This window comes from Monomorium pharaonis, chromosome 10, assembly GCF_013373865.1.
Source record: "Monomorium pharaonis isolate MP-MQ-018 chromosome 10, ASM1337386v2, whole genome shotgun sequence".
NCBI lineage: Eukaryota > Metazoa > Arthropoda > Insecta > Hymenoptera > Formicidae > Monomorium > Monomorium pharaonis.
Window position 1 is genome coordinate 14,937,414 of NC_050476.1, and position 26,541 is coordinate 14,963,954.

General features: G+C 30.4%; 2 protein-coding genes across 5 annotated transcripts in view; one reads left to right on the forward strand and one right to left on the reverse strand.

Moving 5' to 3' along the window:
- LOC105840121 (WD repeat-containing protein 61) overlaps positions 1-13,091 on the reverse strand; it is a 30,143-nt gene extending 17,052 nt beyond the window's left edge. The window contains exons 1-5 of the mRNA XM_012686905.3: positions 12,910-13,091; positions 12,730-12,839; positions 12,233-12,402; positions 4,977-5,215; positions 4,821-4,914 (exon numbers count right to left, since the gene is read on the reverse strand). Of these exons, the coding sequence (XP_012542359.1) occupies positions 4,821-4,914; positions 4,977-5,215; positions 12,233-12,402; positions 12,730-12,839; positions 12,910-12,912 (616 nt within the window). The 5' untranslated portion in view covers positions 12,913-13,091. The remainder of the gene's footprint in view (positions 1-4,820; positions 4,915-4,976; positions 5,216-12,232; positions 12,403-12,729; positions 12,840-12,909) is intronic.
- A 4,090-nt stretch (positions 13,092-17,181) lies between these two features.
- On the forward strand, positions 17,182-26,499 carry LOC118647592. Of its 4 annotated transcripts, XM_036292779.1 has the most exons (12): positions 17,266-17,606; positions 17,689-17,900; positions 18,659-18,783; positions 18,855-19,061; positions 19,611-19,814; positions 24,283-24,634; positions 24,796-24,917; positions 25,013-25,199; positions 25,271-25,327; positions 25,518-25,747; positions 26,016-26,175; positions 26,294-26,499. In XM_036292779.1, exons 6-12 carry the CDS (start codon positions 24,283-24,285, stop codon positions 26,419-26,421), a joined length of 1,236 nt encoding a protein of 411 aa, XP_036148672.1. In that variant the 5' UTR covers positions 17,266-17,606; positions 17,689-17,900; positions 18,659-18,783; positions 18,855-19,061; positions 19,611-19,814; the 3' UTR covers positions 26,422-26,499. The 4 variants fall into 4 exon arrangements, with proteins under 4 accessions (XP_036148671.1, XP_036148670.1, XP_036148668.1 ...); XM_036292777.1 differs by lacking the exons at positions 24,796-24,917; positions 25,013-25,199; positions 25,271-25,327; ... (1 more) ...; positions 26,016-26,175; positions 26,294-26,499 and adding an exon at positions 22,025-24,049 and having other exon boundaries at positions 17,203-17,606; positions 19,587-19,814; positions 24,283-24,409; XM_036292775.1 differs by lacking the exons at positions 24,796-24,917; positions 25,013-25,199; positions 25,271-25,327; ... (1 more) ...; positions 26,016-26,175; positions 26,294-26,499 and adding an exon at positions 22,025-24,049 and having other exon boundaries at positions 17,235-17,606; positions 24,283-24,409.
- Positions 26,500-26,541: the final 42 nt, after the last annotated feature.

Sequence of the window (26,541 nt, forward strand, 5' to 3'; positions counted from 1 at the left end):
GCAAAAGTTAGTCAACACAGAAATAACTTATTGCAAAAAATTAGTTCCTATATTAATAGTTTGGAAACAATGTAAAAAAAGCTGTTATATTTGAACTTTATTACTGCGTCCCCTCAGGGTTTGCAGTCTCCTCTTATACATACATACATACATTTCATTTTCATCAAAAATCTTGTTAATTATTTACATCATTAAATATCCATACACTTCACTCCAACCGTCACCAAACCCTCTCTGAATTGTCTCTTCCACTCTCCTCATACTCTCTCTCTCTCCTCCTTTGTGTTACTTCTCCTTCCTCCCTCTCGTGCTTCTGTGCTTTCTCCAGTATTGCTTTTCCTTCGCCTCTCGCTTCTGCCTTCCTCTCTTTTCCTATTACGCGGCCTGGCCATATGCGACCTTACATACTTATCCTCTCTCCCCTATCTTCGTTTCTAACCTATCCTCCTCTCTCCGCCATTCTGCCACCTGTTACAAAATAAATCAATTTTTTAAATAAATAACATATAGCAATACAGTATCTTTCACTCTCCCTCCTTTATTCCTTCCCTTTACTTTCTTTAATCCACTGTCCACTGTCTGCTCCCCCTCTCCCTCTTAACTCTTCCCTCAACTCTTCTCTCCCCCTCCTTGCTTCTTAATCCCTTTCCTCCTCTTTCCATCTCCCCCCTCTCCATCCCAACTCCACTTCCTCTCCTCCACCCACAACCCTCTATTTGATACTTCCACCTTTTTGCCCTTCGCCCTTTCTCTTCTCGCCGCCTCCAAGATCCTCCACCTCATCCTTCCCTCCCTCATCAAGTCCTCATCCACTCCCACTTCCCATGTCCCCTTCACCTCTCCTCTCCTTGCCAGTATCTCTTCTCTATCCGCATCCCTTTCTATCTCCGTTATTAACACCCACCTTCCCCCCTCCCCCTTCCTTTCCTCCACCCTGTCCACGGTCACCCTCCTTCCCAACATCCGCTCCATAATACCCTCCAAAAAACCTCCTCTCCTCTTCGTCCTCCTTTTCCACTCCTCTCCACACTACATTCTTCTCTCTTCTCCTCCTGTCTTCTTCCACTCCTGTCCTCCGTCTTTCTTTCTGCGTGGTTCTCTCTCCTCCAATCTGCTCCTCATCCTCTCCTCCATCTCCTTCCTCCATTCTTCCTTCTTCCTGTACTCCTCCGGCTCCTCTCTCCTCTCCGTCCTGCTCCTCCCTTCTTCTGTCTCCTTCTGTCCATTCTTCTTTCTCTGTACCTCCCTCCATTCACTTTCCTCTCTTTTACTACGTCCTTCTGCCACCTACTCTCTATCATCCCTCCTTTCTCCTCTTCTTCTCTCCTCTCTTCCACATTCTCTCCTCCTTCGCCTCCACCTCTTTCCACCACTCCTCCATCATCTCCGTCACCTCATTCTTCTCGTCCCTCCTCTCCTTGCACTTCTCACCTCCGTCATTCTCCTCGTCTCCTCCCTCTGACTTCTTTTCCTTACTCTTAACCTCCTCTTTTCTCCTCTCCCACTTTTATCTTCTCTTTTTTTGCCTCTTCCCCTTCCTCACTCCTCTCTTTTTCCGTCTTCTTCTCCTTGCTATCCCGTTGCCTGTCTCCACTCCCTCTTCTCTGGACTTCTCCTTTCTCCTTCTTTTTCTCGCCTGTTGACCTCTGTTCTTCTTGCTCATTCTTCCTCTCCTCCTTTCTGATCTCCTACTCTCTCTCCTCCTCGCCTTTTCTCGGCTCTTCCTTTTTCTCTATCCACTTCCTCCATAACCCCACCAAATCCATTATACCTTTTCTTATTCCTCTTAGCTCGTTCCTTATTTCTCTCAATTCTTCGATTTCCATCTTCTTATCTTCCACCTTCTTTCTTCTATTTCTTTCCTCTCTGTTTTCCGTGTTCCGCCTCTCGTTTTTCGCTTCCTTCTTAACTACCATTTCTTTTCTCATCACCACATGTGGCACTTCACCCTATTCTGACTCGATGTTCGATTTTTCTCTCCATCTTTCATTCTCGTTTTCTCCACCAATCTCCTTCCTCCTCTTCCTATCAAGATCTCGCTCCACTATTCTACCTTCCTTCTTACTATCTTTCTTCTCTCTCTTCCTGATGGACCACGTGTTTGCGAACGCTAGCCCCAAACCCGTTACCGCCATCCTTCTCTCCATTCTGCATCCTTCTCTTCTTCCGCTCCTATGACTCCATCTGCTGTCTTTCTGGGGCTTGATTCTTGAATTCATTCGCAAGAAAACGTATGCGCAAATACCCGCTCTAACAGAAAAGTTGCAAGTTTATTGGTTGAAAGCCATACGATAGCCAATAAATTTTCAACTTTTCTGTAAGAATAGAATTTGCGAATACGTTTCTCTTGCAAATGAATTCAAGAATCGAGCCCCTGCATCGTCAACATCACCAATCCTCTTTGCTCTCTCAACCAATCACCTTCCTCCCTTAACTCCTATCGATCTATCGATATCTCGCTCCACTCGAAATCTCCTGGCGGACCACATGTTTGCGAACGCATTGCGTTCCCAAACCCGCTACCACCATCTTTCTCCTTCTTCCGCGCCATCTGCTGTCCATTCTCTTTGCCATCATCTGCCTCCTTCACCAATCCCTGCTCTCGATACCATGTCTACCGTCCTCTCCGCTGTCACTGTTGCCAACGGACTCCCTGATCCTTCTTCTATCTCCTCTCTCCTCTCCACTCTGGTCGCGCCTGCGTGTTGCCCTCTTTCTCCATTCGTCACATCATCTTCTCACTTGCCTGCTCCAATTTTTCTTATCCGCCTCCTGCCTATTCTACCTCCTCCGCACACTTCCCTTCAATGTCCGGTCCTCCTTTCCACTTTCTCTTCTCCTCCTATCATTTTCCTCACTCCATCTCCACTTATCATTTCACTTTATCCAATGTTTCCCGGAGCAACTTTCCTCTCCATCCACTCTTCTCCGCCATTTTTCTCTCTCAAAAAAAAAAAGCTGTTATATTAAAAACCAAGTTACATTTTTATTGTTTAATTGCATAAATTAATAGTTACAATGCACATTTCCATTCTAGATTTGATAATTTAATATTGTTGACGAAGGGACACAGGTAGTTGTTGTCACATATTCCAAATTTAAATTAAAGTGGCTTAATTGTTTGAGTGCTGCAAAATATCGGAATTATAGCGATGACTAAAAAATTGCTTCATGCTACGAACCTCTATCACAAAATACAATGGAAATCGAAATTATTGATTATAGTTTTGATTTCAATAATCATAAAACTATTGGAAGCAATCATAAAACTGCAACAATTATTCCAAACACTCTTCAGACTACTAAATGTGACACTAAGTTTCAACGTTTTTGCCAAGATCAGAGAAATCATTTATGAATTTTACATGCTTACCCTATAATAAAGTTAGCATTTATTAAATTTAATACTTTGTTCCCTCGTCAGCTCTAGTGAAAAGACTGTTTAGTTTCGCTACCATGTTCGACATAGCGAAATTTAACTGTCTTACGGATAAAAATTTTGAAGAGAAAATGCTGTGTAAAGCCAATCGTATATTCAAAAGCAATTAAAAAAAATATATAAGTTACTTGTATTAAGTCTTTTTTATTTTTATTAATTTAATTTTGTTTCATATACCTTTAATTATTTAAATAATCAAATAATAAAAATATTTTTCCGATTGATTAAGTAGTTCTTAAACCAGGTTATTTAATCAAATAATCAAACATTTTTATTCCAATTACTTTATCAATCAGGTAATCATTTTTAGTTTGATTACTTAAATTTTACTGATATATACATATATATATAATCAAATAGCTTTCAAACTTGATTACTTGATTAATCAACCAACGAAATTTTTTTCCGATTATTTCATTAATTCAGTAATTAAACATTTTTATTTCGATTATTTGATTATTCAATTAATAAAAAATTTTGTATTCTGATTACTTGATTAATCGTGTAATCAAATATTTTTCAAACCTGATTACTTAATTAATCAAATAATCGAAAACTTTTATTTTGATTATTTGATTATTGAAGTAATAAAAAATTTTTATTCCGACCACTCGATTAACTATGTAATCAAATATTTTTCGGACCTAATTACTTGATTAATCAAACAATCGAAAATTTTTATTTTATTTAATTATTCAAGTAATCAACAATTTTTAATTTATTTATTTAATTAATCAAATAATTAAAAAGCAGATTAGTCTAATTAATAATTATGTAATCGGTTATCATTAATTTATTATTAATATTTTGCCGATCTCTGCCCACATTCTATCCTTATGACCCAAAATGAGGTCAATAATTGTTCTGTTCTACATAAGTTATCGATTTATTTTTTTTTAGTTTATGAAACTTTTTTATTAATAATTTTTTAATAAATAATGAACAATGGCTAATATTTTTTGGAGGTCACCTGTAATCTTGATAACAAAGGAAATCGGAGGTGGCTTCCTTGTACTAAATAATTTCCAAATTTTGAACTTTTCGCGCTAATTTTCTTCATTTTTATCAATTTGCATAAAAAATCCGTTGCACAATAGACATGTCTGCTAATAAACTGTAATTGCTGCAAATTTTATTTAATTTGGAAGTAGAGGCTATTCGGAAATTTTACCAAAATAATGTATATGTCATAAAGAGAGTCACTTTAAATATGATTTGATAAAATTATCAATATATGATTCATATTCGAACTTTCCAAATTCGACATTTTCAAATTATTCGTGTTGAACCATAGAGATTAAAAACCAAATTAAATCAAACTTGATTCGAATCAATTTGTATTCCAACAGTTCGCATATCTCTATAGTATATTTATCTTTACCTTCCAATGTACGCAAAACTTTTCCATATGCAACGTCAAAGATATTGATAATACCATCTATCGCGCCGCTTGCAATATATTTACCATCTGGACTCTGGAATGGAATCTCTTATACACAAGTTACATACATTACAGATTTTGAAAACATTTACTTACATAAGCAACACTTAATGTGAATTTTCCACCTCTTGTATCTAACGTCTGTTCTTGTTTACCATTATCGGTTCCATACAGATGTATCTTACCAGCCTGGCTGCCGGATACGATGAATTTATCGTCGGGAGAAAAAACTAGTGTCCAAATATCTACTGGACCAACCTCGATATTCAATAACTTTTCGCCAGAATGCAAATCCCATAATTTTAGACTCGAGTCGAGTGAGCTGGAAGCACATTCTATAAATTTCATTATAAAATGTTATTCTAAGCCAAGTAATACCTCAATCCAACACAAAATATTAAAAAACCATTACTAACAAGGGAACTCAGCGTAACCAAAAAGGAATGCTGAATCTGTCTTATTTTACTGATTATTTTGATTATTTTCAATTCTGTAAATACAATTAAAAGATTAGTGTATTGGAAATAATCAAAATAATCGATAAACGGGACAGGTTCAGCATCCTCTTAAAAGATAAAAACATTATTGTTTTTTCTCGATACATCTCATAAACTAAACAAAATATCACAAAATTTTTATACAAAATTTTTACAGTAGAAATACCTTTATTTAACTAAAAATTTTTTTCAAAAAATTGATCCTTTATAATCCCTTTTGATCTTTTATAATCCCTTTATGTTGATTATTTATTGCTTTAAATTCTAATTTTAATGAAAATTGTTAAGGTTTACCCTCTATTCAACTGTACTGTTCATTTTTCGAAAAAAGATTTTTAATAAAATTGACTTAAAAGTCCTTTACCGTTTTGCAATTTTTGCAATGGTTAACGAGTTATTGATTATTAAAATTTGCTGTATTAGCCCGGCCTACTGGCAAATAAAAGCGCGCGGCGAGATGCCGCCCAGTGTTCGAGAGCCTTGAGATTGCTAGACGTGCGGGGAGAGTTGTTTAAAACAAATGGCAATGATTACGCACGAGCGACGCGTAACGCTGAATTCTTCCTTTGAGTTATGATGGTTCCTTGCTTTTTTTTAATAAAAATAAAATTATTTAACGACAAAAAGTATGCATGTACGTGTACATACATATGTACAAAAAATATAAATTCTAATGCGTAAAGAAGGAATTATTAAATTTTTCTTTTAGCAAATAAAGACTATTTTTAATAAAGAATATTTTCTTGATGATAGTCTTAAACGTAAACTGTCATCATAAAGCTGTTCATGTGCTCGAAAAAAGAATTTATACTCCTTCAATTAATAATAAAATAAAATTTTTGCTTTAACTTTATATTCTTAATTAAAAATTAAATAAGTAGGAAATTTATATTTTAAATAAAATTAATGCTTGCGATAGACTTTTATAATACACGGAGAAAACTTTATAGTAAAAATTACTATGGTGAATAGTAAACGCGGACCAAGGAAAAATTATGGAAAATTTTTTCATCAAATTAAGATAGTATTTACATCACTTATATGATATAATTCTCTGAAATTTCTTTTTACAGTTCGTGGTTACTATCATAAATAATAAATCATACATAATTTTACTATAAAATTTTCTCCATGTAGATTTACAAATATATGAATTTATAAAATGTTTGAAAACTTACAAACAATATTTATTTAATGCAAGAAACTTTTAGTATGTAATTTGTGTGTGTGTGTCTACATTTAAGACTATCAAGAAAATATTCTTTATTAAAAATAACCGTTATTTGCTAAAAGAAAAATTGAATAATTGCTTCTTTAAGCATTTATATTTTTTGTACAAATGTATGAACACGTACACGCATACTTTTTGTCGTTAGACAATTTTATTTTCATTAAAAAAAAAGCAAGGAACTATCATAGCTCAAAGGGAGAATCCAGTGTTACGCGTCTACGTGTTGTGTATATCTATATGTATAATATTATCTAGATTCCTGTATGTATTATTTTTTTACGTGACAGTTGCACAGTATAAGAGTAAAACAACGTGTTTTCACAGTGTTTATTCCATCTACGTCACATGCATTATATCCATGTTTTATATTCATCACGATATGCATCATATATGTTGTATGCGATACATGGAAAACATATATTGATAGCCAAATTTGTGATCGTGCTCATGTGCGATGAGCAACTTCGCCCCTGTTCGTGTCGTCGCCCTACATCGCCCGATAACGGGGCGACCGCGATTTTGTATAGTTCACTTAGATAGAGGATTGAGCGCCAGGATTGGTACGAGAGAGCGTACCACTCTTTCGCGAAATACGCGGGAATTATCTCCCGAACGATATATCGCTATAGCGTTAGACAAAGAGCGAATAATTATAAGCGACACAGATGTCGGCGACTGCGATAGCAGACTACTCAGCCCTGAAAATTAGTAGAAGGGGAGGTTCGGTACAGGCGGATGGAATTGGAAAAGCGAGAGAATTATCGAGAATACAAAACCATTTAAACAGTGAAAATTAACAATTATATTTCCGAGTTCCGACAAGTAGAACTACTATGTGGCCTTGAGCGCACGGTCAAGTGGCGATTATAATCCGCGTACAATGAGCCGATGCTCACTCGAGTTAAATTTGATTCGGAACGGAAACAATTATCTAACGTGGTACAATGTACGAGAAAATTCTCCAGCTTGTCTTGAATATTTCCCGACGTAAGTACATCGTCGTCAAACTCCCGGTGTAATAACGATCGCCAAAGATAGCCGGAATGTATAGTGTTCAGTTGCTCACGCGGTACGCACGTGCTCTCCCGTAACAATAAGCTCATCCCGTGGGAACATACGCAATAATATTTGCTCGCAAGCGACAGCAATTGACCGTGAATAATTATTCTGACGAAATCAAGAGCGATATTACACTAAATTCCGCGACGCAAATTGAACCAAATTCATACTTGCAGGCGTGATCGGGCGAGGCGGCGGGATTATGAGAGACTCTAGATATTAGTAACTCTAAATGAGACAGAAGAAAGGCAATATCAAACTCGCAATCGTTCCGCGACTCGCCCGATTTGATACTTATAGAAATGATATTACGCGTTATTTTCATCAGTATAGAATGACAAGTATAACGTGTGTTTGATTATTCAGTTAGTTTTTTGTTTAAATTTTTAATCAAACAAGGCATATGTTATACATTATTACACACAAGGTTACAAAATATTTATAAAATATTTATGAATATTTACAAAATATATTACTACAAATCTTTATTTTTTATTTACCATAAATATTGTGTAAATATTTAGTCTATATTTTAATTAATATGTTGAATAAAGATTTTTCCATCATGTATAAAAAATGTATAAAATATTTATATAGGATTAAAAAAAAAATAAATAGAAATAAATATTTATAAATATTTATCATAAATATTGTGTGCTGGGATATGTTAATTTTACAGTATTATTACTTTAGAAACATTAGATACATAAGTCAATTTTATTAAATTTTTTTCAAAAAATAAACAGGGTAGTTAAATAGAGATATTTATACTGTAAAAATTTTGTAAAAAATTTTGTATAATTTTATGATATCGTTTAGTTTACATATAATATATTTTAAAAAATGCAAAAATATCTTTATCTTTGAAGGGTGGTTTCATCTCTTCAAACCATTTTGTAGTATTAACTAAACATTTCTAAATTCATGTATTTACTCTCTATATTTATGCCTACTTTCATTAAAATTGGAATTTTAATGCAATAAATAATCAGCATAGAGGGAGTATGCAGAATAAATTTTTGCAAAAAGTTTTTTCAAAAAATAGTGTAGTTAAATAGAGGTTTATACTGCAAACTTTTGTATAACATTTTTTAAATATTTTATTTAGTTTACGAGCTATATCGAGAAAAGACAAAAATGTCTATTTTTAAAGGATGATTTCACCCCTTCAAACCGTTTTTGAGTATTAACTGAAAATTTCTAAATTTATGTAAGTACTCCCTCTATATAATTTGTGCCAAGTTTCATTAAAATTAGAATTTTTTATCATGCAAGGTTTTCTTGTGAGACATAGTGATGTTAAATGTTAAAATGTGTTTTTTTTCCAAAAGTTAAATCTGTATTGATTTTCCTTCATTGATTATTAATGTTGAATCAACATTGAATAAATGATTGTTCTTTAAAAAATTTAAAAACTTACATAGAATATAAATATTTTTACTAAATAAAAAATAAAATTTTTAGCATACAAAATTAAAAAGAAATATTAAGTTAAATGAGATATTTGGTTTTCTAACTGTGTGCTGGATAGATAATGTATACTATAATTAATGAAAAATAATATTAATGTGATTATAATAATAATAAAAACAAAATAAAAACAATGGTCTGTACTATGGACAAGACCTTATGTATTTTGAACTGCTAAACACAAATTTAGTTTGTTTTTTAATTATTAAAAACTGACAAATTTGTTAGCGCAGAGTTTGCATAGATTATATTTTCAACAATAAATTGTACACACGGACTTGGCTTGTACTGACAATATATGTTTCTGAATATAATAACACAGCCACACAAATTTAAAAAAGTGGTCTATACGGACCAGATCATGATATCCTTATGTATTTTGAGCCACTGAATATAAATCCGGTGTCAGAATTGGCCCATCACCCATCATTTTCCGCGTGCAAAGGAATTATTGTGATTTTTACGTACTTTTTAGATACAAAAAAAAGAAATAGTGGATGAAGGGGCAATTCTGGCACCAGATTTGTGTTCAGTGGCCCAAAATATATAAGGATATCATGGTCCGTTCTGTAATATAGACCACTTTTTTATTTTGTGGCTGTATTATTATTATATTCAGAAACATATATATAGAATATTGTCAGTGCAAGCCAAGTCTGTATGTACAATTTATTGTTAAAAATTATAATCTATGCAAATTGTGCGCTAACAAATTCGTTAGTTTTTAATAATTAAAAAGTAAATTAAAGTAACATATGTAATTCAAATTGTTGATGCTGACAAATGTCTATAAAATCCTAGAAGAAACTGTAAAGAAATATATTAAAAAATGTTATATTTGTTAATATTACATTAACTTTTTTTTTAATTATACAATTTAATTTGTTCAGAAAATCAATTCTATTTAATTAAAAGTAAAAAAATCTTAATTTTGTAAAGATAAAATAATGATTATTACATTGTTATAAAAATTTAAATAAAATAAATGTATATATTTCTAAATTGTTAGAATAAAAATCTAAAAAAAATATTAATTATTTAAAATTTGTTCCTGTAAATTTCTTAAAATACTTATATCTAGATATATATATACATTTCAAAATGGTAAAAGAAACAATTTTTAATCATTTCAAAAATATTACTTTTTAAATTCTTCTAACAATTTAAAAACTTTTACACGTTTATTTCATTCAATTTTTAATAATGTAATCTACATAAAGTATATATAAATAATAAATGTACATAATATATATGAAATCTGCAACATATAAAACAATGGCATATAATAAATGCATTAAATAAATGTTGAATCAATATTCTTAAATGTTGAATTGTAATGTTTATAAGATATTTAATGGATATGAATTTAACATTAAAACATTAGAAGTTTTTATAATAACTTTTTAACATTAAATTTGTTTCAAAATTAATTAAATATTTTAAAAATAATATTTCTAAAATGTTTATTTAATTTTAATTTAATTTGTGTGATATATGGGTATAACATCTCATAATTAAAAAAATAATTTTAAAGAAAAATGAGATATAAACATTTAAATTACATTGGAAAACAAAAAGTTAAGCCATGGCAATCGATTCTGATAGGTTTTTTTTTCTATAGAATCTAAATAAAAAAAAAAAGTAAATTAGTTGTAGTTTTTAATCAAAACATGGTCAAAGATATAAAAAAATACGTTTTAGACCATTTTTAAACACTGTAGAAAAATAACGGGAAGATCTGAAATCTAATTGAGAGGAAAAGAATGCTTAAACCTTGCTCTCTTATATATCTATAGATCAAAATATTACAGTGTTATTTAAAAAAATACTCATTTCTTAAAAAAAAATCTAAAAATAAAATTTTGTTGGTAGTTATTAATAAAACAAACTCTAATTACAAAAAAATAAAAAAATTATTTTATGGTGAATTAAAGGGAGTTTTTTATTGTAAAAAGTATAAGAACTGATTTTTTACGAATCTTTTAGGAAACTATCAATATTTGAATAAATTTTTGGGAAATGTAAAAAGATATTCTTAAATTAAAAAATTGTTAAAATTTTTTTTATTATATTCTAACAAAGAAATAATAATATCAAAAGGATATTTTTTAAACTAATGTGCCCAATAACTTAAAAACTAATAAAAAGATCAACTTCGAAAGCTTATGTTATTTGTTATAAATTTTTCTAGGAACACCTATTATTTTAACTTTATTGTTTATTTATATTATTATTTACATTATTACAATATACATAACCTACTTTGTGTTAAGATTTTTTTTCAAATGCTATAACTTAATCTTTTTTTTTCTTAAATAAATGTAGGTATCAGTGCAAACTATTTAACTTTAAGAAAATTTATTATTTATCCTCAGCAGACAGAAACATATTACACTACAGCAACAAGAAGTATATCACCAGAAGGGATATTATCATTTGTTTCTTAGAATATAATATAAAAAAAAAAAACAATTAAAAACAAAATGTTTTTGTCATTAAAAGTGTTTCTTTATATCTCAAAAATTTATTCCAATATCATTTAATTTCATTAAAAAGTTTATAAAAATTACTTGTTACAATCCTCCTTAACACCATAATTACTTTTACATTGTTTAAAAAATTGAATGAAACAAATGTGTAAAACATGTTTCTAAATTGTAGGAATAAGAATCTAAATCTAAAAAAAATTATAAATCTAGATATATACAGTAACTTTCAAAAAAGCAAAGAATCAAATTTAAATAAGAATCTTTGTTACTTTTTAAATTTATAATTTCTTTTAATAATTTAAAATTTAATTTTACATATTTATTTTATTCAATCTTTAACATGTTATGTACAAAATATACATGAAATCTATATTGCATGTGCAATAAATAAATATTGAATCAAAATTGAACAATGTTCTTGAATGTTGATTATAATATCTGTAAAATATTTAATAGATCTTAATTTAAAGAATATTAAACATTTTTATGATTTTTCAATATTAAATCTGTTTTAAAATATTTCAGCATTTGCAATATTGTAATTTCTTAAACGTTAATTTAATGTTTGTATGCTATATTTTTCAACTTAATATTTCTATTCTTTACTTGATCCATCCGAACTAATAGCTATGGACACGACACCCAAGGAATATCCAGTTAATTTATGTTTTAACTTTAAAGCACCATCCTTTAGCTCCCATACTTTTACAGAATCGTCTACAGAAGCTGTTACTAAATATTCTGCTATTTCATCTTCGTTAGATCGTATAGAATCCCTGTTGAATAATATAATTATAAAAAAACAATCTTGTTAATAATTCTAAATTAATCCTCTGTGTGTACACACAATATTATTTGTATTCTATATATTTTTCTTTGAAAAATTATTATTAAAATTAATTTTATAATTTTTTTTATATATGGTCATATAAATACTTTTCGAAAATATTATAATACATATAAAAAAACATAGGATTTATTTTCATCTCATTAAAGAATTTTTTTGTAAAATAAAAGATAAATTCAAACACAAACATTATAAGAAGATACAAAAAACATGTGTACAGAAGGTTAAGAGTAATTACAAATAACTTTTTAATTACCGTGAATCTTCATTATCCGGATGGGTATCTCTCTTTCTCTTTGGACAGCCCCATCCACAAGTCCATATACTATCTTCATGAGCATTTTCTGTTTTGTGAACTAAAGCATACTAAAGAAAGGAAAACCCGATAGTAGCTGAATAATCTTAATAAATAAGATTGATAAACATTTATTCTTACCATCTTACTATCAAGAAATAAATTTTCATTCAAGTAAATAAATTTTCCATACACTTTTTAGCATTTATATAAGTTAAACGTTTACGTTACTTATTTGTATAGTCAGTACAGAGGTTGACAACACTTGACACAGGTTATAGCCATTGAAATGTGAACTATATGTGGTTGTCGCGTCGCGTCGCCATGCCCCGCGACTAGAGATCCTATGAGGAGAGTTGTGCCAATGTGACGGAAGTCGCCATTTTCCGTTTCATGGCATGTAAAGGCGGCAAATTTCAAGTCTTATTCAAGGCTACATTCCAAAACGTCCTTTCCGAGGAAAATTTTACTCGATGTAATATAGGATACGTTACGTGTATATATACTCTAGTTTACACCGAGCACTTGGTACGCGTATCAAATAGTAAATAACTAGTGAATGTGTTTAATCATTGGCTGATTAGCTTAAATTCACTACTTGATACGCGTACCAAGGGTGCGTTCCACTTAAAGCTCGCAACGACCGTGGAATCATTTCATCCTTATTGGTTATCAAATATTAAACAAGGATAAGCAAAGCTTATGAGCGTTGCGGGCGTTAAGTGGAACGCACCCCAAGTGCTCGGTGTAAACTAGGGCAATATTTCGAAAATTTTCCTCGGAAAGGACGTTTTGGAATGTATAGCCTCAATAGTATAATTAAAATATCTTCAATGGCTTAGTTTACATCGTCAAAACCTTAGTACGCGTATTAAGTTTGGTGCGCACCAAAGCCTTAGTACGGGCGCGTTTACATCGAATGTACTAAGCATGTACTGTGAAAAATATAATACAAATTTAATTCATGTTGATGTCTCCTACTAAGACATTTTCACACCGGTTTTTAGATTTTAGCACTGAGGTTATGCTCAATTGCTAAATTCTCTCTAAAATGCGTTTTATGCGTTTACATCGACATTTGTATCACTTGGTACGCGTATCAGTTTAGTACGATACTCCTACTTGATACGCTCGTACCAAATTGATCCGGCAGCGTTTACATCGTGCGTACTAAATATTTAGTACGAATTTGATACGAATATGGTACCTGATACGCGTATCAAATGCACGATGTAAACTAAGCCAATATAAACCCTTTGCTTTATATATGGGTACACAAAATACTGGCTTAGTTTACATCGTGCATTTGATACGCGTATCAGGTACCATATTCGTATCAAATTCGTACTAAATATTTAGTACGCACGATGTAAACGCTGCCGGATCAATTTGGTACGAGCGTATCAAGTAGGAGTATCGTACTAAACTGATACGCGTACCAAGTGATACAAATGTCGATGTAAACGCATAAAACGCATTTTAGAGAGAATTTAGCAATTGAGCATAACCTCAGTGCTAAAATCTAAAAACCGGTGTGAAAATGTCTTAGTAGGAGACATCAACATGAATTAAATTTGTATTATATTTTTCACAGTACATGTTTAGTACATTCGATGTAAACGCGCCCGTACTAAGGCTTTGGTGTGCACCAAACTTAATACGTGTACTAAGGTTTTGACGATGTAAACTAAGCCACTGATGTTAAGGCATTGATGATAGCTATACCAAGACTGCCAAATTGTGCTGGAAATAGCTAAAACTACCGGAAGTTTAACGGAAAATGGCGGAGCCAATCACAATCGAGAGCGGTATTGGCACAACTCTCCTTATAGGAACTCTACCCGCGACTAAAGACCTATAGGACGGGATTCATAGACCGATCTTAAGCTCAAGCATTGTCTTAAGTCTAGCTTCGAGCCGACTTGAGACTTAGGCCGGTATTCATAGTCGGATCTTATATTTAAGATCATCTTAAGTACTGTCTTAAGATGCCATCAGCCAATCACAGAGTCGTATTAGCATCTTAAGACATTGCTTGAGACGATCTTGAAATAAGATTTGACTATGAATACCGGCCTTACTTAACCAATGAAATAACAGCATTGACGTCTCAAGATCGTGCTTAAGCTGGAACTTGAATAAGATTCGACTATGAATTCCGGCCATAATAAAAGATTCGCCAATGACCCCCCACAATGACTCCTGTCCACCATTTTGTACCCATATTGGAAACTGAATGGGGGCTGGGGCCTGGGCATCGACATATGTGGTTTGTTCGCGTCGCCATGCTCCGACATGCTCCTACTCACTCCAACGCATTCTAATAGGTTGGCGTCATCGGAATCAACGTATTGGATTGCGTTGGGGTGAATAGGAGCATGTTGGGGCATGTGACGCGAACAGACCTAATAAGGGCGCAGTCATTCCCCCACGACTGTAGCCCCATTGGCTATATAAAGCGTGGTACTTTGCTCCAAGAGGGGCAGAAATCCATTGGGTGATAAGAAGAAGAAGAAGAAGAAGTAAAGCAGGCGCGCGCTTGCCCATCGCAATGCTCAGTCCATTCTATGGACGGGATTCATAGACCGATCTTAAGCTCAAGCATTGTCTTAAGTCTAGCTTCGAGCCGACTTGAAACTTACTTAACCAATGAAATAACAGCATTGACGTCTCAAGATCGTGCTTAAGCTGGAACTTGAATAAGATTCGACTATGAATTCCGGCCTATATGTCGATGGGCCTGGGGCTGGAGTCTGGAGTAGTGGAGATAGTAAACAATGCGAGCCTGCTCCAAGTTGTACGCAGCCATATAACAGATGCAAATTTAATTTTTCTTGTTCTTCCTGAGTGTATCGTCAAAATATAGTGACCCTCGAGAGTGCAGAGATTGAATTACCTAATAATTTCTGACACATTCCTTTAACCTATACTGTTCAGCACACAGCACTCTCCCCTCTTCTTCGCCCAGCGTGGGTACGCAATGGCGAATAAACCACGTGACTCAAGTGACCAATCAAAATTGTGTTCGCCATTAACGAATCTTTTAAGGCCCTCGCACATGAATTTCTGTAACCATAAGCATAAAACGTAACGTAAGAATTAGCCAATGGAATCAGAAGATAGAACAATTCAATCAATCATAGAACATCCATAAGATATTATCCGTAATAGTAAACATAAAATATAATTTGACCTATTATAAATGACTTTTAAAAGATAAAAGAAATAGAAAAAGAAATATATAAATAGTTGTGAAATGTTTTATTTATATTTTACAAAATATTAAAAGATTATTAATATATAAAGATATACCTATATAAATATAGTTTATAATATACCCAGGTAGCAAGCCCACGTCATTTTGACGTTCCAAAATGGTCATATCTGGTCATATGTCGTCAAAATGACCATTTTTTTACATGACCTAAAATTGACGTCATGATGACGTCATTTCGAAGTCATATTTCAGTTATGTTCTGACGATTATTTTCCCAGACAGCACACATCCAAAGTCGGGACATAAAGACGTCATTAAGACATATTTTAGACACGATCTAAAGCGGTGTCTATACAATGAGATTTAAGGCGTAAGGCATAAGCATATTATATAAGCATATTATATTTAACTTTAAAAGAACTTTTTTAAGAAAACATTTAGATATCTTGGAAATAATTTTAAAATAGTCAAATTAACCATTTGAACGCTTCAAAGTCTTAGTGCTAAATAGATCGCAATTTCCATCAAATTATAAAGGTTATGGAAAAAGTTAAATTTAACAATGAAATTAATAAGTAAATAAGTTAATGCTATTTATTTTTAATATGTTTTGCAAAATTTAATTGCTTTTATAAAAAATAATATAATTGCGACAGTTTATAACATCCCAGTAAACAATAATATCTTGTAGAAGTCGAAAAGACATCTTGCTCAAGATGTCTTCAAGACATTTCTAAAAGATATCTAAAAGATATCTAAAAGACATCTGAAAAGATTTTGTTAAGATATCTTCATAGAATTTCTAAAAGACATCTAAAAGACATCTAAAAGACATTTTAAAAGATGTCTTAAAAATTTTTGAATTAGACATGCCAAAGATATCTAAATGATCTCTTTTAAAAGATATCTTTTAGACGTCTTTTATATATATCTTCAAGACCAGTTTTAGAATTCCTTTTAGATAACTATATTATAAATAATATTTTTTTATATTTATTATTTATCTTTTTATATAATAAATTTTTTATATATATTTATTAATTAATATTTACAAATAAAACACATTTTAAATAATAATTTAATATATTATATTTTGGAGAATATAAAACTTTATTTTACAATGGTAATTAACATATATATTAATATACTTTAAACGGTAACATTTACCCGGAAGTTATGTCCGGAGCAGTCCGGAGCTTGCCGATCTTATCGAAACGTCTCGGAAATCCGGCGCTGGCGCCGATATCGACTAGAACGTTCGATCGTGACGCTTGCATCTACCTAACCTAACCTAACCATAAAGTCCATTTGGATCCATTTCACGCGCAGGGGTGATCGTACCGCACGGTCACTGGGCATAGCGAACCTACGTGGACGTCGCGGACCCGAGCTCATTACAATGCGGACAAACACATACACATAAACATATACACATACACTCACCCATAATCGAACTATTTACATATATGCGACACATACACACACACCCATAACTACATAACCAATGTGAAAGTCATATATTAGTGATACAGTGTCCGATATTCTTCTACAAAAAGAAAATAAGTCCAAATCGTAGTTCAATCACCGCCGATCCGGACGTGCGAATCCACTCGATCCTTACGTGAGTTTTAACATAAAGTTCCGACTTCCTCTATAGCTTTGCTTTTTTAAATATATTTTTATGCTATACTATATTTTTGTAGTGAATATATACAGACAAAATATGGAGGAGTTGTTGTACGTTCTAAGAACAGCGACGGAGAGTCAACCTCAGGGTAATCCTGGAACTGCCGAGTTCCTGGGAGATAATCATCAGTGGTACGCAACTAATCACGCTAAACCTATGTATTGCAACGTCTGTAGAGATGCCCTACATGGTGAACAACTTGGGTTTCTTACAAGTTCCTCGAAGATGGTAATTGAATTTACGGTATTGTGCTGTGTCGATCGCACGATAATAGTAAATATTATTTAGAAAAAATAAATTGCAAATATCATATGCTGTATCCTGCTGTAACGTGCTTAAATATTTCATTATTACTTTCATTTGCTGTACATATTTTATCGCTTTCTTCCTAACACCAAAAGGAATGCAACCTTGGATCATTGTTTTGTTCATGATCTACACGTATGCCTAACATGCTGTACAAACATGAATATTTTGGAATATAATATCTCGCTTTATAAAACCTACTTTGTAATATTTCCTTATTTTGATATTTGCAATTTATATTTTTCTAAATAATATTTACTATTATTAACTTTTTGCTGATATTCTCTTTATATACTATTTAGCTACAATTATTTAATAATTTATACAACTTTTGATATCTTATTATTTTAATAGTGATATATATTAATCTCAACTTTGATCGGGACACCATGCTTTATAATCCGCTCAACTACTTACATCAAATATATACATACATACATATTTAGTATACTTAATTTAATATGTATATCTTATTTATTTTAATAACTATTTTTACTTTGCTTACTAGTCTTTGGTTATTATATTACTTATTTTATCTATTTTGTTATATCTATTAAATCTCTTAGATCTATCACATTTGTAATATATATGATATTCTTGCTATCTATTCATTCTTCCCCCTTGTATTATACTTTTTTTGCACCTACTATTTTTTGTTTATAAGGATTTTCTTATTTTAGTCTTATAGACTGAGCGAAGGATGTCTATACTTTTAATACTTGACTTTCTTCGCCGTACAAAAAGAAAAATACAGACAGTTGTAAATATCAATTGTGAGGAGAAAAAATTCTGCACGTGCGGCAAGGTATACAATAGATTTGTCTTTTTCAAATTGTGAAGTGTTAGAGGTAATTATGATAATTGGTTGTGTTACAGTCTGTTGAACAATTCCTTTGAGGAGCAGCTGGCATTTCAGAATGCCCTGAAACAATACATCTCGAGTGGACATTGACTATGCTAAGAGCAATAAAGATTTCTTTGTCGCTTTTGAGGGCAGCTTTGGAAACAAACACGTCACACCGAGAACATTTACCTCTCGTTACTTGGGTAACTTGGTGTGTGTGGAGGGTATTGTCACGAAATGTAAGTATTTAAAAAAAACCATCAGAACTCAGATTTACAGAATTTATTCAAAACTGTTTAATTTTATTTGTGAATAAATTTATTTAATTTATTTACACAGATATTACAATTTTATTGAATTATTTTATGAAATTTATTAGGTTGATTCACAAACAAGTTTTTGTATAATTAAAATGATTACTTCTGAGAAATATTATCCACTGTATTTAATTATTTTGTCTTTTGCAAGTTGAGGACAATAATGAAGTTTTAAGTAGGATAAAAATTATTTTTATGACTCAATTCATTATATATATTTATAAAAGTAAGATTATTTCCAAAATAAAATAAATATCGCTTGATAAAATAAACATTGCTTGATTTTGTAAGTTAAGTAAATTTTTCGAAAGTACACATTTTGCTGCATTACTGAGTTTCGGCATAAAATCAAGTCAAACATTATCACCATATATTTATTTCGGGTAATGAGATAAGTAGTGATATTTCTGTATGATGCAAAGGATCGATTACAAAATGATTGATCAGTTTGTTGTTGATCGTTATTTACAGGGTTAATAATGCGTTTATTTATTTTTATTCGTGGAACATTATAATGTTGACAAGCATGATATCCGACATGATTCTTAATCTTTGTTGCTATGACAACAAAGTTGTTTGGCGAATGCTCTTTTCCATCGGATCTTGGATGCGCTGCACAACGATTTCACAATTAAAGAGAAAGGAGAAAAAATAGTTTAATCTCGAAACAGAAAGGTAAATCAATATATATATATATATATGTTTTTCTATTATTACATATTGTTTGTATACATATATGTATGTAAACAAAATTTCCGTTAAAGATTTAATCAACGCCTAAATGAATATCAATGTTTTCAAATCTGCAATTCGTTTTCAATTTCATGATTTTACTTTAGGATCTCAAAAAGTTTCGTTTATTAATATTAGATGTGCGTTGAATAGATCTGTTCTTTGTGAATGATGAGTGATTGTGAATCTATTTTAAACATCAACATTTTATCGATGAATACGATTAGCACTCTTGCCAAATATCTTTTGAACAATGGACATGAACGTTTCTATTATCTAATTATCATTATCACTATTGATTTCGTCATCTAAATCGTTATATATATTATCCTCATATCAGTTATCAGGGACCTAAAGTCATGTTATGTTTAAGAAATAAATTTAACAGAACTTAATAGGAAACGATACTTTATTAATAATGTAAAAAGTTTCGTTTTTACTTTCCACTGTAATTGGTTGCCAACTTCGTACAGTTCTTTCAGTGTTGCTAATGCTTCGTAAATAATATCTCACATACTTAGCAATCTTTGAACCAGGGATCGGCAAAAAAATAATAAATTAATATTATTTGATTACTTTATTAATTATTAATCAAAGACGAAAATTACTTGATTACTTGATTAATCAGTAATCAGAGACGAAAATTATTTGATTATTTTGTTCATTAGTAATTAGAGTCGAAAATTTTTTTTACTCGATTAATCAATAATCAATATTGAAAGTCTTTGATTATTAGATTAACAAGTAATCAGAATAAGATAATTTTTATTATTTAATAAATTAGCATTCAGACATAAAAATTTGGCAATTACTTTATCGCTCAGTAATTAGGATCAAACGTGAAATATTGAATGAAATGATATCTTGATGAATGAAATAATATCAGTGTAAAGTAGCAATTACAATAGAAAAAAATACTATATTTAAGGAAATGTTCTTTTATTCACAATATAAATTCTCCGTTTTTTTTTTTAAATAAACATTGAATTTGAATGAAAAAGTTTCTGTTTAATAAACAAAGACTTTTTCATTCAAATTCAATATGTTTATTAAAAAAAACGAAGAATTTATATTGTAAATTGAATAGAACATTTTCTTAAATATATTATTTTTATTAATAATATGTTATATAATAATAATATAATTTATTTATATTAAACAGACACTTTTTCATTTAAATTAAATATGTTTATTAAAAAAAACGGAGAATTTATATTGTAAATTGAATTGAGGAACATTTCCTTAAATATATTTTTTTTTAATTTTCGACTTTGATTATTGATTAATCAAGTAATCAAAAAGTTTTACTTTAATTATTGATTAACAAAATAATCAAATAATTTTCGTCTTTGCTTATCGGTTAATCAAATAATGAAATAATTTTCATTTCTGATTATTGATTAGTCAAGTAATCAAAAATTTGATTACCGATTAATCGAGTAATCAAATAATTTTCGTCTTTGATTACTGATTAATCAAGTAATCAAATAATTTTCATCTTTGATTAATGATTAATCAAGTAATTATTAATTAAAGCTAAAAATATTACTGACAATATCGATGATGCCGATCTTTGCTCTGAACCCAGATAGACATATATTATATAAAATATTTATAAATATTAATGGTAATATTTTCTGCTATCTGACAAGTCTTACCACGCATTTGCATTTTGCAGTAAATCGAGCAAATTCATCTATTATAAATTAATAACTCGTTATAATTATTGTTAAAATTACAAAATGGTAAAGATCTTTTCTATTCAGTTTAAGTTTTGTTGAGTTCTGTTAACTTGCAAGCGTATCATATATAGGTAATGTCAAACATCCTGTATATATCTAGATCAGATAATCTTTTTACTTAAAAAGTTGAAGTAAACGGCTTATAAAATTAATTGTTAAAAGTGACATAAACAAAAATTTATTTAGTAAAAAATTACATGAAGACCACATTAGCTTTAATTAAATTAAATTAATTTTATAAAGCATTAATATTACATTAGAATCTTGTAATATTTTAAAGTTAGATATAAATAATTATAATATGAAGCATCAAATTTTAATATTTTATTTATAAATTAAATTAATATGCAATAAACAGCTACCAGTTTTTGCAAAGTTACAGAAAAATTAATATTAAAATTATTTTATTAGACGCGATAATGCCAAAAATAAAAAGCTACAATGAATTGAGTCGATCTCAACAATGGCGTCGAAGACAAGAAACAGACCGCATAGTTAATAATTCAGAAAAGGAAAATATTTTACATGAAAAAGAAAGACTTAATGACGATATTTTTATTGTTGAAAATAATAACTATTCAAGTGACAATGATTTTTATACATCTCCAAATGTCGCATCTGATGTAGAATTAGAATCAAATGATGGATACGACAGTCAATATGATGAAGATTTGGATTTTACTATACAGAAAGATTTTTCATTAAGAGAATTTTTGCAAACGTGGAGTGTTGAAAACAACATTACTCATGTGGCTCTTACAAAATTACTGAAAGGTCTCCGAGTTAATGGACATACTAATCTTCCTTCCGATGCACGAACGTTATTGGAAACTCCCACAACAACAGCAATAACAACGATTAATAATAGTTCTAGTACTTTTTTTTATCACGGATTACAGAAAGCATTAAAAGACCATTTACGAAACAATAAACCTCTCAATAAAAGTCTTGATAATTTAATCACAATCAATCTAAGTATTGACGGATTACCGCTGTCAAAAAGTTCAAAATCACAGTTTTGGCCTCTTTTAGGACAAATTGTACACACTGATTATAGGGAAAAACCATTTGTTATTGGAGTATTCCACGGATACCGTAAACCAACCAGACCTGCTGAAATTATTGGTGAATTTATTAAAGAGTATAACGACGTAAAAAGTGAAGGATTTCAATATAGAGGAAGGAAGTACAAGATTTTATTAAATGCTGTTATATGTGATGCCCCAGCAAGAGCGTTCGTGAAATGTATTAAAGGCCATACAGGATATTATGGTTGTGATAAATGTGAAGAAGAAGGTGAATGGAGAGATAATCGAATGTTATTTCTTAATGAAAGTGCTCCATTACGCACGGATGAAAAGTTTTTACTACGACATAATGAAGATCATCATTTGAATAATTCACCTTTCGAAAGCATAGGATTGAAAATGATTACTCAATTTCCCTTGGATTATATGCACCTTGTTTGTCTCGGTGTCATGAAAAAACTTTTGAATTTATGGATCCGAGGAGTAAAAAACATTAAATTGCGTGCATCTGAAATAAATCAATTATCTGCAGACTTGAAAACGTTAGTATCACACATACCCATTGAATTTTCTAGAAAACCGAGAGGTTTAGATGAATTAGATCGCTGGAAAGCGACGGAATTTAGATTGTTTCTCTTATATACAGGTTTAATAACTATGTGGTCATATTTACCAATTAATTACTTGAGAAATTTTTATGCTCTACACTGTGCAATTTCTATTCTTTGCAATCCTATCGATTGTAAGAACAATAATGCGTATGCGCATGAATTATTAGTATATTTTGTACAAACATTTAAAATTTTATATTCTGAAAAGTACGTAACGTACAATGTACATAACTTGATTCATTTGCACGAAGATGTTAAGAATTATGGATGTCTGGATATGTTCAGCGCCTTTCCATTTGAAAATTATTTTCAAGAAATGAAAAAAATGCTCAGAAAAAGTGCACAACCATTGCAGCAATTGCACAGACGATTGACTGAAAAATCAAAAAGTAAAATAAATATGAGGTATGAACTTGAAGAATATCCCATTCTTAAAAAACCCAAAAACGAAGAATTACAGTTTGGATGTGAACAGTCTCATCGAGAAGCAACGTTTAAAAACTTTACACTGTCTTCCGAAAAAGAAGCGGATTCTTATTGTTATATAAATAAAAATGTTCTTAAGATTAAATATATTGGCAAAAAGAATGGAGAAACAGTTATACTGGGAAAAATATTAAAAAATTCAAGCAATATTTCTTCATATCCATGTGATTCACGACATTTAGGAATCCATGTCGGAGATGAATGGTCTGATGTAGGAATATATCCAGTCAGCCAAATAAGTGCCAAAGCAATACGATTACCTTACAAACAAACATATTGTATGATACCAATTTTACACACTACTGACTAAAGTGAGTTTTTTAAAAACATTTTGGGAATTGCACAAATATTATATTAACGATATCACATGAATTGAAAATTTGTAGAAAGAAATTTTAATAACTTATTTAATAACTTAATCAAATAAAATATTAATAAAAAGTTTAATTACAATAAAACTTCTTTAAAACAATTATATATAAATTGCTGCTTTTATTTATTATTATTTAAATAGTTACTATTTAATTGATGTTTATCGTTTTAGATGTATTACGTCATATTTTGGGACGAATACTGTCAAATTATTCCTCATTGTTGGTTGAACATTTCTGACAATACATTCCAACATCCACCATCTACATGTAATATGACAAAAGCAATAAAAAAAAAAATTAATCCTGGTAATGATTGGAAAACGTCAAGTTACCGTACACTTTTGGGACCTTATGATACATATGATAAAGCTCGAGAAGTTGAAAAGTCTTGCACTAATATATCATCTTCGGATGATGTTCAATTAGCTGCTTTGAATAATTTGGAGCAAATATTGCCTTCAAAACGGCAAATAATAAAGAAGAAATTTTATGACGATACAGATGATAATAAGATTAAACATCGTAAGTACAAAACATCATATAGTAAATATTATATACATAATACTGTTATTGTTAATAATAAAATATTTAATCAAATATGTTAGAAAGCAACAAGTGAAAATAGTAAATAAATTAATATTTATGTTATACATTTATTAAAAATAATATTTTTAATGTTACAGCGAGCAAGAAATATAAAAGAATTCCTACTCCTCCACATAATTACAAAGAACAAAACGAAAGTGACGTGTCTAGTAAAAACGGATCACCCATAACAAATTTAGAAACTAAAACGAAAAACCTGGTGAATATTAATTATTTATTTGTACATGAAGATACACTGTAGAATTTAGAACATATTATATATACTTTTGTATCAATCAATTTTTTATTATTTAGAAAAGGAATGAAGTCTATATAACTAGAAATGTGCCATCTACTTCCAAAGTTCCACCGGTTTTAAAGGAGCATCCATTTTCTATTCAAGTTTATCACAATGAAAGTGAAGGAGAAGAAGAAGAAGGAGAAGGAGGAGAAGAAGTGGACGTAATTTATTCTTCTGTGCCTGAGAATTCAGACAATGATGGTAAGTATTTTGTGTTATAGACAGTATAAAAACTTTTTTAATAAATTTTTTAATCTATTTTTGTATTACAGGTTATGTTATTAGTACGGACGATGACATAAATAATGCAACTATTTTTGCAACTTTGAGTAAGTAAAATTTTTGTTTGAAGTATGTTATTAGAGAATATATCAAAATATAATTTTTTTAGTTGTATATATTAGTATTATAGTTTTATAATATGTAATGTATAATATATTAATTTATCACTTATAGAGAATTATTTTATTGTAAACTTTAACTTTGTATTTACTACTTGAATGTTTGTCTTTGTTTTAGTTTCTTTACAGAAGAAAATTGATTCTCTTTCCGAAGATTTTAAACGCGAAACTGCAAAGAACAGAGCAAAAGTCCAAGAAATACTTGCAATTTTAAGAGATAAATTCCCGAATGGTGGAAATGAAGAAATTTCTCATGGTTTAATGCCTGAATTTCCCTTGGTAACCATAGAAGAATACGTCCAATTTAATGATATGTTGAAAAATGATGAACAAATTCGTAAATGCTTTGTAAGTAATTTTTTATGTATATGTAATTTAATAATTAATGATGAATAGCTCTGCGCGTGAATTTGCTTCTGAGTGATATGTGGGAATAATATTAACTAAATGAGAGCAAATCGGTTCCATCCAGTTTTTAACTAAACAAAAATAATACATATTGCATACTATACGCTATAAATTTCATTGATTCATACATTATAATAGTATACGTAACTAATGAATAATAAATAGGTAATAAATAGTATTAGTAATATTCTATATACAATTTTTGCAGGACAAGAGGATAAAGAACATTGGTGGACACACTGCTCAAAAAATGGTTTCAAATATACTCACAACCTGTATAACATTTGAGGTTGGCCATAAATTGTCTTGGACGGGTGCCAAAAACACGTTAGCGATCGAGAATTCCTCTTTTGCTAATATAATAATTGGTAAGTATAAGTTTTTATAATTATAGATAATAGATAGTACTAATATGTTTATACAAACGGAAGTCAGTCTTTCAAATTATATTTGTGTATTAATAAAAATATATGTTTCTATTTGTAGGAGTTGTAAGCCGTACAAGAGCAAAAGGATCCACAGAATATACAATAGCAGAAATCATAAAACATATCAAAAATTGGCTACAACACGCGGGTGATAAGATGAGGTATAGATTAAAAAAATCTGCATAATAGAATATGTGTATGTATGTATGTATGTATGTATGTATGTACGTATGTATGTATATATACATATATACATACATACATATCACAAATATTTAAGTAGAACACTAAAAAAGTAGGTATTCT

Bases quoted from the DNA above. Each gene is read 5' to 3' on its own strand.
- LOC118647592 (XM_036292778.1), top strand. From the start codon at position 22,033: ATGCCAAAAATAAAAAGCTACAATGAATTGAGTCGATCTCAACAATGG.